The sequence below is a fragment of the Artemia sp. Qi Xiang Cuo genome, chromosome 4 (assembly GCF_049724085.1).
Source record: "Artemia sp. Qi Xiang Cuo chromosome 4, ASM4972408v1, whole genome shotgun sequence".
NCBI lineage: Eukaryota > Metazoa > Arthropoda > Branchiopoda > Anostraca > Artemiidae > Artemia > Artemia sp. Qi Xiang Cuo.
Window position 1 is genome coordinate 5,424,697 of NC_142797.1, and position 14,173 is coordinate 5,438,869.

At 34.2% G+C, this 14,173-nt stretch overlaps 1 protein-coding gene across 1 annotated transcript in view; it reads right to left on the reverse strand.

Annotated features, from left to right (window-relative positions):
- The window catches only part of abs (ATP-dependent RNA helicase abstrakt), a 79,987-nt gene that overhangs the window by 13,270 nt on the left and 52,544 nt on the right, over positions 1-14,173 (reverse strand). Inside the window, exons 8-10 of the mRNA XM_089087758.1 lie at positions 8,096-8,177; positions 5,199-5,499; positions 1,183-1,332 (exon numbers count right to left, since the gene is read on the reverse strand). Coding sequence (XP_088943884.1) covers positions 1,183-1,332; positions 5,199-5,499; positions 8,096-8,177 — 533 coding nt within the window. The remainder of the gene's footprint in view (positions 1-1,182; positions 1,333-5,198; positions 5,500-8,095; positions 8,178-14,173) is intronic.

Sequence of the window (14,173 nt, forward strand, 5' to 3'; positions counted from 1 at the left end):
CTATTCTCTACCACCTTTTCTATTTCTATTTTCTGTTTCTATTCTCTACCACTATTTCTATTTCTAGTTTCTGTTTCTATTCTCTACCACTATTTCTATTTATAGTTTCTGTTTCTATTTCTACCACTATTTCTATTTCTAGTTTCTGTTTCTATTCTCTACCACCATTTCTATTTCTAGTTTCTGTTTCTATTCTCAACCACTATTTCTATATATAGTTTCTGTTTCTATTCTCTACCACTATTTCTATTTCTATTTTGTGTTTCTATTATCTACCACAATTTCTATTTCTAGTTTCTGTTTCTATTCTCTACCACTATTTCTATTTCTAGTTTATGTTTCTATTCTCTACCACTCTGTCTATTTCTAGTTTCTGTTTCTATTCTCTACCACAATTTCTATTTCTAGTTTCTGTTTATATTCTCTACCACAAATTCTATTTCTAGTTTCTGTTTCTATTCTCTACCGCTCTTTCTATTCCTATTTTCTGTTTCTATTCTCTACCACTTTTTCTATTTCTAGTTTATGTTTCTATTATCTACCACAATTTCTATTTCTAGTTTCTGTTTCTAGTGTCTACAACCATTTATATTTATATTTTCTGTTTATATTATCTAAAACCATTTCTATTTCTAGTTTCTGTTTCTATTCTCTACCACAATTTCTATTTATAGTGTCTGTTTCTATTCTCTACCACCATTTCTATTTCTAGTTTCTGTTTCTATTCTCTACCACTATTTCTATTTCTAGTTTCTGTTTCTATTCTCTACCACTATTTCTATTTCTAGTTTCTGTTTCTATTCTCTATCCGTCTTATTTCTATTTCTAGTTTCTGTTTCTATTCTCTATCCGTCTTATTTCTCTACCACTGCATAAAATTAGACACTACGAGAAGAAAACGTTTCAAAACAAGAAGAAAAGGAAGCAAACCTGGTAATATTTTCAAATAAAAAATAAAAAGGAGGAGGGGAAACAGATCAGCAAGGAGGGGGGGGGCTTCTTCTGTCAGATATTGGCTTTACAGCCAACTATGAGGTTTTTTTCTAGGAGACAGTGAGTTTTCTAAGAGGAAGGTCACTATTCCCCCTTGCCCCCTTGTGTCATCTATGTCGTCCTTGATACTCTCCCGCCTGTTTGTTAATCTCCATCCTCCTCAAAGAAGAAGTAGGAACAGTATCTTACCATAGTTTTCAATATCGTCCGGCATATCGTAATTGATTACATGCTGTATATCCGGAAAGTCTAAGCCTTTAGAGGCAACATCGGTAGCAACAAGAACGTCCTTGGATTTTTTGCGGAACAGCTCAATTGCTCTTGAGCGCTCTTCTTGATCTACAAAGTAAATAAGATAGAGTTTAGTTTCATGTATTTGAATGCAGAATGGAAAAGGAACTGCAGACTAAGGAACTGCAGTAGTATGGAACTGCAGACAATGAAAAAGTGATAAAACTTAAAACCTCAAGCTGGCGTCTAAGAAAAAGAAGAAAAAAAAAGAAAACAAGATCCGACTTTTCATAGTTACAATACCGGCAAAAAAGGGTTATCGACATTCAAACAAGCTCTGCCCACTCTCCTCAAATTCTGGATTCAACCAAGAGAGAATTAGGGGCTAAATATATAGCTATATTTGTTTATTTATTGAAAACCTGCCATAACAAAAAAAGAAAGACAGAGCATTGTCAAAAGACAAAAACAAAGAAAAAAAAATGCAGATTCAGATTAAATCTGAATCAGTAATCAGTACTGGTCAGTACTTACTTTTCGTTTGGCCCTAGATGGGTGCCAAAAAAGACGATCTTTGGCAATCTCTCATCCGCAGAGCGTGCCCTAATAGCAAAGGGACGTTCCAATCAACTTTATAACTTCAAATTTTTTCGAGTTAATCTGATACGCTTGTGGTCCTAGAGATGTTGGCATTTTTCGTTTTTCATTTAACAAAGCTAACGCTACGTGGGGCTAAATTCTCCTAGCAGCTAAGTGTATATGCTAAAAATCTTATTCATTCTATTTTGCTCTTGCTCTTTATATAACAACTTGGTTTCATTAAATTAGCATAGTGAATTCCATAGGTATAAAATTAATTCTTCTATAAACATATAGTACAAAATATAAAATACAGTGCCATGGATTATTTACAAATATGGAATCAAAACACAATACCATTTAAGACGATAAAGTGTTTTATAGAAGCGCAAAACTAACAATGTGCCAAAGAGATGGAAGCAGGGTTGCCACCCCTAGTGAGCTATCACTATTTCTAGTAATTTTTTATATTGTCTAGACAAAAGAAATCACTAAAATCAGCACATAAATCTCTAGATTATTGAAGAAAATCACTAAATGAACAAAAATAATCACTGAAATCTAAAGATTTTTTCTCACTCGGTGGAAGGACAGACATAATTTATAGATTTCTTATAGAAAAATAGAAAGAACCAATACTTTACGGATATAACAAGTCATTTACTCTAATAAAGCGGTTCCCAACCTCTTTCAATACTTGTACCCTTTTTCAAGTCAGTTATGTAGTTTTAACCCAACATCTCCCCATCCCTTTTTATATTTTGTATTATGGATATAGAATTAACTGGCTTTTTATTTTTAGTATACACAAAGAGAGCATATTTGTGCTCACATCTCATAGAGATATACAAAAAAAAAAAAAAAAAGACAACACAGAAATAATACGAAATTGCTATTTAGTATGTTATTTGACATTTGTTTTAGCTACAGATATTACGTTTGCCTGAAAACCACCTGGCTAAGCCGGCTCACACTGAGATGCTGAATTCTTCTAAAAAAAGGCAACATGGCCAAAATAGGTTAAAGCCCTACTGGAGACCCCTTAAGAGTGGGTTGCAAGTGTGGGCAAAATATATTCAGTATTATTGTTCGTTTTGCTCATTTTTGTGCTTGTTCTTTTGAATATGGCCACTGGCTTTTAAATACACTTATATCTAAATATATATATATATATATATATATATATATATATATATATATATATATATATATATATATATATATATATATATATATATATATATATATATATATATATATATATATATATATATATATATATATATATATATATATACGTAATTACACTTATTAGAATTAAACCGACGCAAAATACTCAATATCATTAGTTTTGTTTTCATGTAAAATTAGAAGCTTCTTTTCAGTACATTTTTCGCAGAGTTTGAAGTTTGGCAAGCGCTCAGTCAAACGGGTAACTTAAAACTATCGGTAAACATTTCATCTGGAACAGGTTCAATGAATCTTCCTCTACATTTAAACGTTTCAGAATCGTACTTGATTAGTATGACTTCTGTCATTATTGTAGGTCCAAATATTGTAATCTTGGTTTACAGACTTGTGTACCTTTCCTTCCATGCTTTTTTGAATAGTAAAGAACACCCTGAACCTTGTCTTCACTACCTCTACCATCTTTACTATTATTACTGCATAGTTAAGTGAAGCTATCCTTTTGATAGCTATCTTCTGAAGCTATCTTCTCGTTACACAATATCCCCTTTTCACTTTCATTCGTTCCTAGTCAAACCCGGTTAGTGTTCAAGACATTAGCTTTCATGCCTATTTGCGTGTCCTGACTCTCAAAACCTCCAAAAATTCTTTCATTTTGAAAATTATGTTCATAATCAAAGTCTAGGCGAGTTTTAACTTTTCGCTCTTAGGAGAGAGACCATCTAAATAATCAATACAAACAAGGATAGGACACAACCCTTCTTACCTCTTGATTCCACACAAAGCCAGCTACTAACCTCACGCCTTACCTTAACCGCAGTAATATAGTTCTGGCAAGTAGCACTAATCCCTTTTTGATGAATCTGGTGAGATTAAGGTTAAACAAGCTCCGAAGTAATATCTGACTTTCAAATGCCAGGTGAGGCGGAAAAATATCTAGTACAACTGGAAGAACAAGAAGAATAAGAATCAATCTGGTATACCATTCATGGAAAGGACTTTCACAAAAGCTCTTCTCTATGCCTCTTCGTAATCCACAGAACTGAGGACCAAAGCGATCTGGTGATTTAAACACTTCTCAATTGTTTTTCTAAGGGTAAAAATTTGGTCAACAAACCCTCTCCCCCTCGTAGAGTCACACTCTTCTTCTCTTAAAACTTTATCTACGGCATCTCTGTCTAACAGGTATCACCGTGCTAAGTAATTTGCTTCCTAAAAAAATAAATCTAATGCCTCTACCTACATTTACCACACTCACGCTCACGCTTGTCACATTTCTTATAAAGAGATTTACTTGAAGTTTTCAAAAAATTGGAAGGCGCTTCTCCTTTTCTAAAGTCGTAATTTCCAGCCAATTTGAAAACAATCTTATGAAATTACAAAAATGCAGGTAAATCATTTTTTTTGGACCCATCTGATCAATGACAGTTTTAGCCAATAGTTAGTGGATCAATTGTTCATTCTGTCTTTTTAATGTATCCTCTAGCTAGTCTTGATGAAAATTTTATTTTTAAACATTTTTATAAGAATATTTTAAGAATTTTTTAAGAATTTTTAAAGAATTTTATATGAAGAAATTTTTATTTTTAAGAATTTTTATTTTTAAACAATTTTATTTTGATGTTATTGATCTATTTTGCTTTCTTACTTGATTCGACCCATCTGGCCTTCTGATAGTTCATCTAAAATAAAATCAAGGAAATCTTTTTGGAGTTGCAAAAACACTTACAAAACACATCAAAATTTGTTTATATACGTTTTTGTTAATTTTTTATTGGTCGCACAACAATCTCGAGGAGGATATCATACCCAATACCTTCCTCCCTGGATATAGTAATCGAAAAGTAATTATCAGCGGTGGTAATAATCCTAGACTTGGTGGGGGGTGCCAGGATTTCAACCTCCCTCCTGGAATGGGAAAGAACTCTTTCAAATATCAATTCTTTCGGTATTTTATGGTTAAAAAGCCTTAAATGATGTTATTTTGGTTTAAACCCCTCGCTGGTGTAAATTTTAGACCTGAGTGGGAAAGAGGGAAAAAACCCAAAACATCCTATTAGCCCCAAACATACCCTCTCCGCCATGTATTACCACAGCTTCTATTCCTTTAGAGAGCGAATACTCATAGATAGTATTCGCCGTTTTTAAGACCTAGGTAAAAAAAAGGGTTAAAAAACCTAAGAACATCCAATTGTCCCCAAACATACCTTTACCACCATGTATTGCTACAGCTTCTATTCCTTTAAGGAGCAAATACTCATGAATGGTGTCGACATCTGCTTTCTTTTCCGCAAAAATCAAGACAGGGGGTGCTGTTTTTTGGAGCACATCAAGTAAATGAATAATTTTTGCTTCTGATTTCACGTACTCAACATGCTGCACAACGTTCATTGAAGCAGCACCGGCTCGACCAACGTTAATTGTTATTGGTTTGACAAGAGCTGAACGCGCAAAATTTTGAATTTTCTTCGGCATGGTAGCAGAGAATAAAAGCGTTTGTCGCTGTCCCTACAAAATAAAATGAGCCCTTTTAGTTTTTACCAAATGAATGACAAAAATTTCTTTAAATAATATTTTTTCCTAAATTATTTTTCTCCACAAAGGAAATTTGTCTAGGTTGAGGTGTCTTTACAAAAAAAAAAGTTAAACTGTCTATAAAAAATTGTATTTCCAATTTTAAAACAGAAAGATAATAATTTAAGCACTGGGACATTATTACAGATAATAATGTCGTATCTGCACTAATTGATGGGCCGCATATACACACAAATAAATAAAACATATGAATATATTCAGTGCAATTTGCAAAAGAATATTCAGTTCAATTCGCTGACCAAGCGAACAATTAAAGGAACAAAAAATCGAAAACAGATTAAGAAAAAAAAATTATCTCACAAAAAAATTTGAAAGTCGAATAGACATTTTGTGCATCAAAAATGTGCTAGCACATGTAATATTACCAAATTTTTAATGTGTAGGCAGATTTCCCCGTCAACTAAACAAAGAGCAAAGGATACACGTAATAGCCCGCAAAGTCGGGAAGAACTGAGGGAAATGTAAAGATAAAAAATAGAGAAGAAATATAAAACTGCCACGGCAGAAAGAGAACAAAATAAAACAATTTTAAAAAGCAAATACCCATAATAAGCAGCTTAACTATTTAGGCAGGAAACGTAAAATTGGTTTGAAAATAGTCTTAGAACCGAGAGCATGGTTATAAGCTACGAAAATTTAGAAAAAAAAAAAAAAAAAATCACCGGTACAAAACAACGACTGGAAGAAAATCAAAAACAGCGTTATAAGACAATGGAAGGCCCGGCCTTCCGTCAAGCCAAGTGAAAAATTCCAGCTCACAAAAACTTCCGTCAAGCCAAACTTCTGGCCCCGCCAAGCGAAAGGAGGCAACAGAAAGCTACGAATCGTGCTTTTTACTAGACAAATGGAGGACAAGCTTAAGTGAGTAAGGGCGAGTAAGACCTGAACGATTCAAAGTATAAATATGAAATTTTGCGAAATAATCATAGAATTTATAAAATAAAAAAGATTCTCATAGAAAATGATGTCAAGCCCCCAGAAGAGTCGAATAAACTGGCTTCTTTTTAACCAAAATTACACACGCCTGTCTCAGTCATGCTTGCTGAGTGCGTAGTAGTAGGGGGGAGGGGGGGGTCAGATTATAGCTTATAATAGGGCCCTGATCATTATTAAGCATCTTGACCCCTCCCCCACCCAACACACACCCCTTTAATTTTTCTCTGTGATAGGATAAAGTGTCATTGTTTTCTCCTTTGATTACAAACTGTGTCATCGCTTTTCTTTTGTCGACATAAAGTTTTATTGTTTTTGTCTATCATTACCGGAAGCACCGATTTAATTTTTTTTTCTCAGACAAAAGTTTATTGTTTTGACGTTTCCTTGCAAAAATTGCCATCACTTTTATGAGTAATCCTTCTTGCTGTTGAGTGAAAGTTACAGCCCCCAAGCTTCTCCCCAGGCCTCAATCTACAAAGAAGGTTTCGTGTCACCAAAGACAACATTTGGTTGTGTTTTCAGAGAAAAAAAACACTATAATTTCACTGACAGATAAAAGTAATGTCAGTTTATCACATGACAGGAACTACCGATGACACGATGAAATAACGGAGAAAGTAAAAGTGGCTCTTGTCTGATGAGTGAGACAAACGGCAAGACTATTTGTAATGACGCCAAAGAAAAATTCGTTTTTCTTCAACAAAATAACAATTTTGACAGAAAAATACTGACACTTTTTGCCATGACATTTCCAGTCATAAAGAGGTCTTTTGGAAAATGTTATATAGCCCATAGTTGAGGATTTTCATTGGGGATAGCAATGACAACAATCTAAATGCTAAATTTAGAACGATAGTTCTAAAAAAGGATGCTTTATCAAATGATTCCCTCCGAGTCGGAAAGAAGGAATCGTTTCATGGTAGGCATTAAAAAGTAATATAAAAATAAAATTGAGCATATTAAAAAACTAATTCGAGTGTATTAGAAACCATCTTAAGTACTAGCAATTTGATTGCGGTCAAAATCTGTGCAACTTACAAAAGCGGCTTTATATTCTAGGAATGATTTTTTTTCATACTTCCTGTGCCCAACCACATTTGGGGTAGCTTGGGGCAGTACTTCTGCCCCTGATTCCCACCGCCTAACATTGACATAGATAAATAAATATTAACTTTTGAGCAAGATTCACATCTCAGACAGTCAACTGCACACATCTTAAACTCTCGTTTCACTCTACTGTTCTAAACACTGGATGGCATTTATTGAAAGTTATTAATTTTAGACATTTAATATTATTTTTAATGTTATTCAATTTTAAAAATTTAATATTATTTAATATATCAATATTATTTTTAGATCCCTCCTCCTTCAACAGCAGTGATGAAACTATGCCGTGTTTTGGCTTTTAAATGCCTCTTGTCGCATAATATCGACACAAATTTTGTTTTAATAGCTTTATGTTAGTGTTATGTCCTTGTCAGGAAAAATATTTAAATTCTTCGAGAATATTCAAAAATATTTAAATTATAAAAATATAAATATAAAAAAATATTAAAATATTTAAATTCTTTACCTTAAAATATGAGAATATGGTTCGAATATCTTCCTCAAACCCCATGTCAATCATCCTATCTGCTTCGTCCATGCAGAGATATCTAAAAATATATATAAATTACTCACAATACCATAAAGAAAACGTTTAAATTATATAAAATATTTCCGATTTTAATTATTTTCTAATTTTTGTCCAACAAAAAAGATCAGCTCGATTTACACTTTTGTCTAATCAAAAATAACATGACTTCTGGATTACCAGTTATGATGAGATATTTTAAAATCTAATACTACCTATAGCGAAGTTAACTACATGGAACACATTAATCAATTCGTCGGAAGAAGGTTTAAGCCTATTCGGATCTAAACTCGGATTAGTAGATCCTGAATTTTGGTACCCGAAGAAATTCAAGGGTATCTATTGTCTGAGATGCCAAAAGGCAACTTCAATACTCCGAAAAATCAATAAAGCAGTATTTTTGACATAATATTACAGGTAAGGAACACAGGATGTCACCAGAGTTATTACTTGTTAAAAGGGGCCCTAAAAAAGATATTAAGAATAATATTGATTACAAGACAAAATGGAAATAATTCTGAAGAAAAAAACAAACCTGCCAGTGAAGAAATGAAGTATAAACATGCAGATATCTCGGTTGGGACCTCCGCTTGACCGTCCTCAGGGCACCAAAGTAAATAAAGAGTAATACATATACGAATAAACATCCTAAGGACAAAATAAAAACAAAAATAACGTCAAAACAAAGCAAAAAATTTCCCAAGCAACGGTGAGAGGTTAACTGAATACGAACATCCAGATTGAATGGCTATTCAAACCTGGGAAGTTATTTTTTCAAACCTTTTTTGGAGGCTGATTGCTTAGCAGGTATGGTATTATCAGAAATTTGTTGTGAAATAGCAGTTCGTGAATAAAATATATGAGGAATCGAGATTTATGATTTCATTATAAATGAGGCTTAGGTAAGTTTCCCTAAGGTAAAGGTAAAGAATATGGCATTGGACTTTACAGTCCTTACCGGCGGTGCTTATCTCCGTTTATTCACCCTTCAGTCAGGAAGTGCAATGAGGGGTTGGGGGCCAACCATCCTGTGCTTTCGCACACCCTTCCTGTTCACCTTCCCCAGATTTCTCCAGGTACCCATTTAGAGCTGGGTCGGGCTCTAGCTGAGCTTACAGAGTCATGCCACTGACCCCCGTCCCAAAATCAAATAATTGGATGCACTAGGATTCGAACTCTCACCCTCTCGGACTAAGTTTCCCTGGTATCTCTATTTTATCCTATTTCTATTTTGTGATTAGGACTTTATTCGTGAATTTGTCCAATTTATTTACTTTTGTGCGCTGGGGACAGCGAGCACAGGACTCGACTGAAATAACTGCTTATTTATCCTTTTATCCCGTCTTTTATTCACTGGCAGGAAATATCGTCGTTTTTCTTCTTCACAATTTTTCATTTTGTCATGAATAGCCACTGTGGTCTTAGAATTTATTTATTGATGGCAAGAGAGAATGCCCATATATATAGAGTACCTGTGGAATCAATGCTCGCTAAAACCCTTGCGTTAGAAGTAGAAGAAAGCTGCGGACAAATCTTCTTTGATGTACTGCCTAACCTCCATCTAAAAACAAAATGTTAAGGGATCAGTATTAAAACCACATTTTTACTGCGTAAAAGAAGTATATCTGGTTTCTCGACCTTACATACTGAGAGGTGCTGCTTGCACTTTATTACATTTATTGATTCTCCATGGATGCCGATATAGCTACCGTAATTATTATTACGGCAGCTCAGCTTCATATGCCTACACCGTAACTTCAGTTACGAAATTAGACTACACCGATTTTAAGTCCCCAGGTACACTGGCCCAGGTACCAAAGGCCTTCATCTCTCATCAAATCTTGTAGTGAATCCATTTCAGTTATAAATTTTTTAGTAATAATTTCCGATACTTTTTTGGTTTATTACAGCTTTGAGGGTTCTATCATTGTGTTCTATCCCCCTTTATATGGATCATTTTGATGGACTTTTTTTCTTAAGCAGCATAGGAAAGGCAGTGGGAGAACACGGAATCAAATGGAGCAGAAAAACACTCCTGGACTTAGATTATGCTGATAATTAAGCATCCTAGATGAAAGTGTGAGCAAAATGAATGAACTTTTAAAGGTTTTGCGAGTGCAGGGTGCTAGAATAGGTTTGAAAATTAATGTTAAGAAGACCAAGTCGCTAAGGCTAGGAATAAGTGAAGATGAAAAAGGTGAGATTGGGTAACGAAAAGATTGATCAGGTGGACAGCTTCACTTACCTTTGTAGTATTATTAATAAAGACGGTGGGAGCAGTGAAGATGTTAAAAATAGAATGAATAGCCAATGCCCAGGTTGTTTTTTTTACAGTTGAAAAAAGTTTGGAAGAATAGGAAGATAAGTTTGCGAACCATGATTAGAATATTAGAAGCTACAAGGATGAAAGTGGCTAAGCATGGTTCTGAGGCATGGGCGCTCCGAAAAGTGAATGAATATTTACTTGATGTTTTCCAGAAAAATTGCCTAAAGATTGTTCTAGGTGCCCGGCTGACTGACCATATTTCAAACAGTAGGCTGTGCGAAAAATGCGGTCCAATCCCGCTTTCTAGGGCTATAATGAGAGAAATATTGAGATGGCTTGAGTACGTCCTGCGTATGAAGGATGACAGATTGCCGAAGATTGTCCTTTTTGGTCAACCACCAAGGGCTAAACGGAAGGCAGGTAGTCTGCGGTTGGTGTGGGAGGATTTAAACAGGGAGGCTTTGAATAAATTGGGATGGAGAAAAAACACGCGTATCTGTGTTGGCCTCAGGCCGCTTGTTGCTACGGTGAGTTGCTAGTAGTAGTAGTAATAGTAGTAATCACCACAAATAGGAGTAGGCTAATGCCCCCCCCCACACCTTCTGAAGACCAAACGTTACTTAAGCTCTACTTGAAACAATTTTTATTTTGCGCTGGGTGTTTTTATTTGGCATGACATTTGAAAAAAGGAAATCACCATTATAACCAAGATTACTGAAAAGAGCTTTTATTCATTCCTGAAAGTCCCATCAATTTTAGATTTATTAATGTTATACAAAAAACGCTTAAACAGTATTTAGTTTTCATATACCCTTAAATGAATTTGTATTATTAATTTAGTTTAGGTATACGAAGTATTAGATATTTCAAAATAACCTGACAAAGTAATTAAACTACTACTTATGTCCAGGAGAGTTTTTCCTCCCCATTGGATTCCGTTGTCACCCATTGCCTTCCCTGTCCTTTTTAATAAAAAGTCCATAAAAATGATCCACATTAAGGGGGATAGAACACAACCCTGCTTATATCTTGATTTAATGCAAAACAAGCTGCTAACCTCATTTCCTACCTTAACCGCGGCAGTGTTATTCTCGTACATAGCACTAATTACTTTAACATATTTTGTCTTGTATACCATACAAGGAAAAGACCTTTGCTAAAGCTCTTCTATCAACAGAATTATACGCTTACTCATAATTTATAAAACTGAGGACCAGAGGTGTTTGAAAACTCAGGCACTTCTCCATTATTAACCTAAGAGTGAAAATTTGGTCGACACCTCCTCTACCTCTTCTAAAACCAAACTGTTCTTCTCTTAAAACTTTGTCTACTGCATCTCTCAGTCTAAAAAGTATCATATTACTAAGCAATTTTCTACCTACAGAGACTAGACTAATGCCTTCTCTGGTGGCACCCATGGACCTTATGCTCTTGTTGAATTACTAACAACTGGATTATTAGGTGAGGGTTAATGGGGCTTGATCCAATTTTTTCTGATGCCAAACTCAAAATTCTGAATTCTGAAATCAAACATAAATGCCGGCTGATGCTGATTCATTTTATTGGCCATTAGTTTTGTCAATAGCCCAAATCTTTTATTGCCAGAAAAGACGAAATTACGCCTCAAAGCTAACTAATAATGTACCATGAGTAAAATGCGATGTATTTAAAAAACCAAAATAAAGTTCCTTCTTTCTAAAGATAATTCCGACTTCCTATGCTGATTAAGACTGCAGTTTTTTTTCTTTGCTGATTAAGGACTTTTCATTTTTGAAACTAGGTTTGACTTAATTATAGGAAGTCGGAATTATCTTTAGACAGAAGGAACTTTATTTTGGTATTTTAAATACATCGCATTTTACTCATGGTACATATTACCCTTCCCATCAATTAATGACGCCCCATCATTAGTAATTGCTTGCCTTTGGGCTTTTAAAATGTTCGCCATTTATTAACCATTTCCTCTACATAATTTTTTTATATTTATTTTATGGCTTAATCAGGAGTGCTAAAAATTTTCTCTATTACTTTTCTTTTTTTTTTTTTTTTACATCCCTATATAAAATTAATCTACCGGACTAAGATTATTCATGGTTCTAGGCTAACTACTATACTCAATATTTTTTTCCCTAAACCTAACACTGATTACTTGTACATTTCCAACAAGGTTGGGGCTATTCTACCTTCACATAAGATTTTTTTTTCTTTGAATTCACTTTTTACAAGGACTTTTTTTTTTTTGGTGTCTATATGGCACACTACTTTCTATCTACGCTACAATAAATTAATAACATGAAAATAGTACACCTAAATCTACTTGAACATCTAGCGGTACATACAAGAATGATTTATAACAAACAATATTGGACTTACCATATTCACTGGTAACATTAAAACACTTTCACCATTGGGATTTTTGAGTTATCAAAGTTATTAAGAAGTAACATATGTAAATTCACATCTATTTCATTACCTTCGCGTCCTTAGTGTACTCAATCCTCCTGTTGTAAATTATTGTCCTTCACTCTTTTCGTCTTGGCAAAATTCTTTAAAGCACTTACGTTATGATTTCTTCATGGGACAGTTCAAGCACGATCGTGTTCCCACGATTAGCATTCTCTAATTGTCAACTAGGAAATGATGCTTCCAACTACAGGTATAGGCATATGCTATCAGGGTTCATTCTCACCTACTTTTTTTTATAGTTCATAGGGTGTCTTACCATTAAGGGGTAGAACCCTGGGAGTACGTTTATTTTCTTCTCAGTAAATCATTTATAGGATATTTTGAGGCACATGGAAAATGTATTCTCGCGTAAGATTGTTCATTTGTGCCTTTTATAAAATTGTTAGCTCATGGCTTGCGTCGATTAACCTTTGCGGTGATTCCTTGTTTAATCACGGGAGAATTGAAGTTTGGATTTGGAACGGGTTGACATCAAACAATAGTGAATCTTTTAACATATTGTCTTTAACTTCAACTTCAAATATCTTCAAATATCATTTAACTTCAAATATCGTTAAATATCATTTAACTTCAAATATCATCACTATATAGTCAAATGACTCTGGGGTCCATAATGATTATCACGGTCGATATTTCTGTATTTATATCTTGTACTGATCGATGGGGTTCTCAGAATTAAACTTCAAATTGTCTTTAACTTCAACTTCAAATATCTTCAAATATCATTTAGCTTCAAATATCGTTAAATATCATTTAACTTCAAATATCATCACTATACAGTCAAATGATTCTGGGGTCTATAATCAAACAGTTCGTGGCAACGAACTGTAAGTAAGGAGCGACCCGGCTCAATGGTAACCGAAACTCTAAAAAACGGAATTTTGGTACCAATAGATACATCAAAAGAATCAGATTTTAATTCTTTTCATCAAGTTTAATTATACGCATCGAAAGTTAAGTGCCTCAGAAAATTTGGCTGATTTCCAAAAAAGGGGGGAAAGGCCCTCTAAAAGTTACAGAACATTAATAAAATTCACATCATCATATTTAGAGTATCAGATAACCCTACTACAGAGGTTTCAAGCTTCTATCTAAAAAAATGCGGTATTTTGCATTTTTTGACTGAAGAAAGATCACGAGTGCGTGTTTATTTGTTTTTTTTTGTTTTTTTTTCCCCAGGGGTGATCGTATCTACCCAATAGTCCAAGAATATCGTAAGGAGGCTCATTGGAACGGAAATTGAAAGTTCTAGTGTCCTTTTAAATTGACAAAAAAAATGGAGGGCA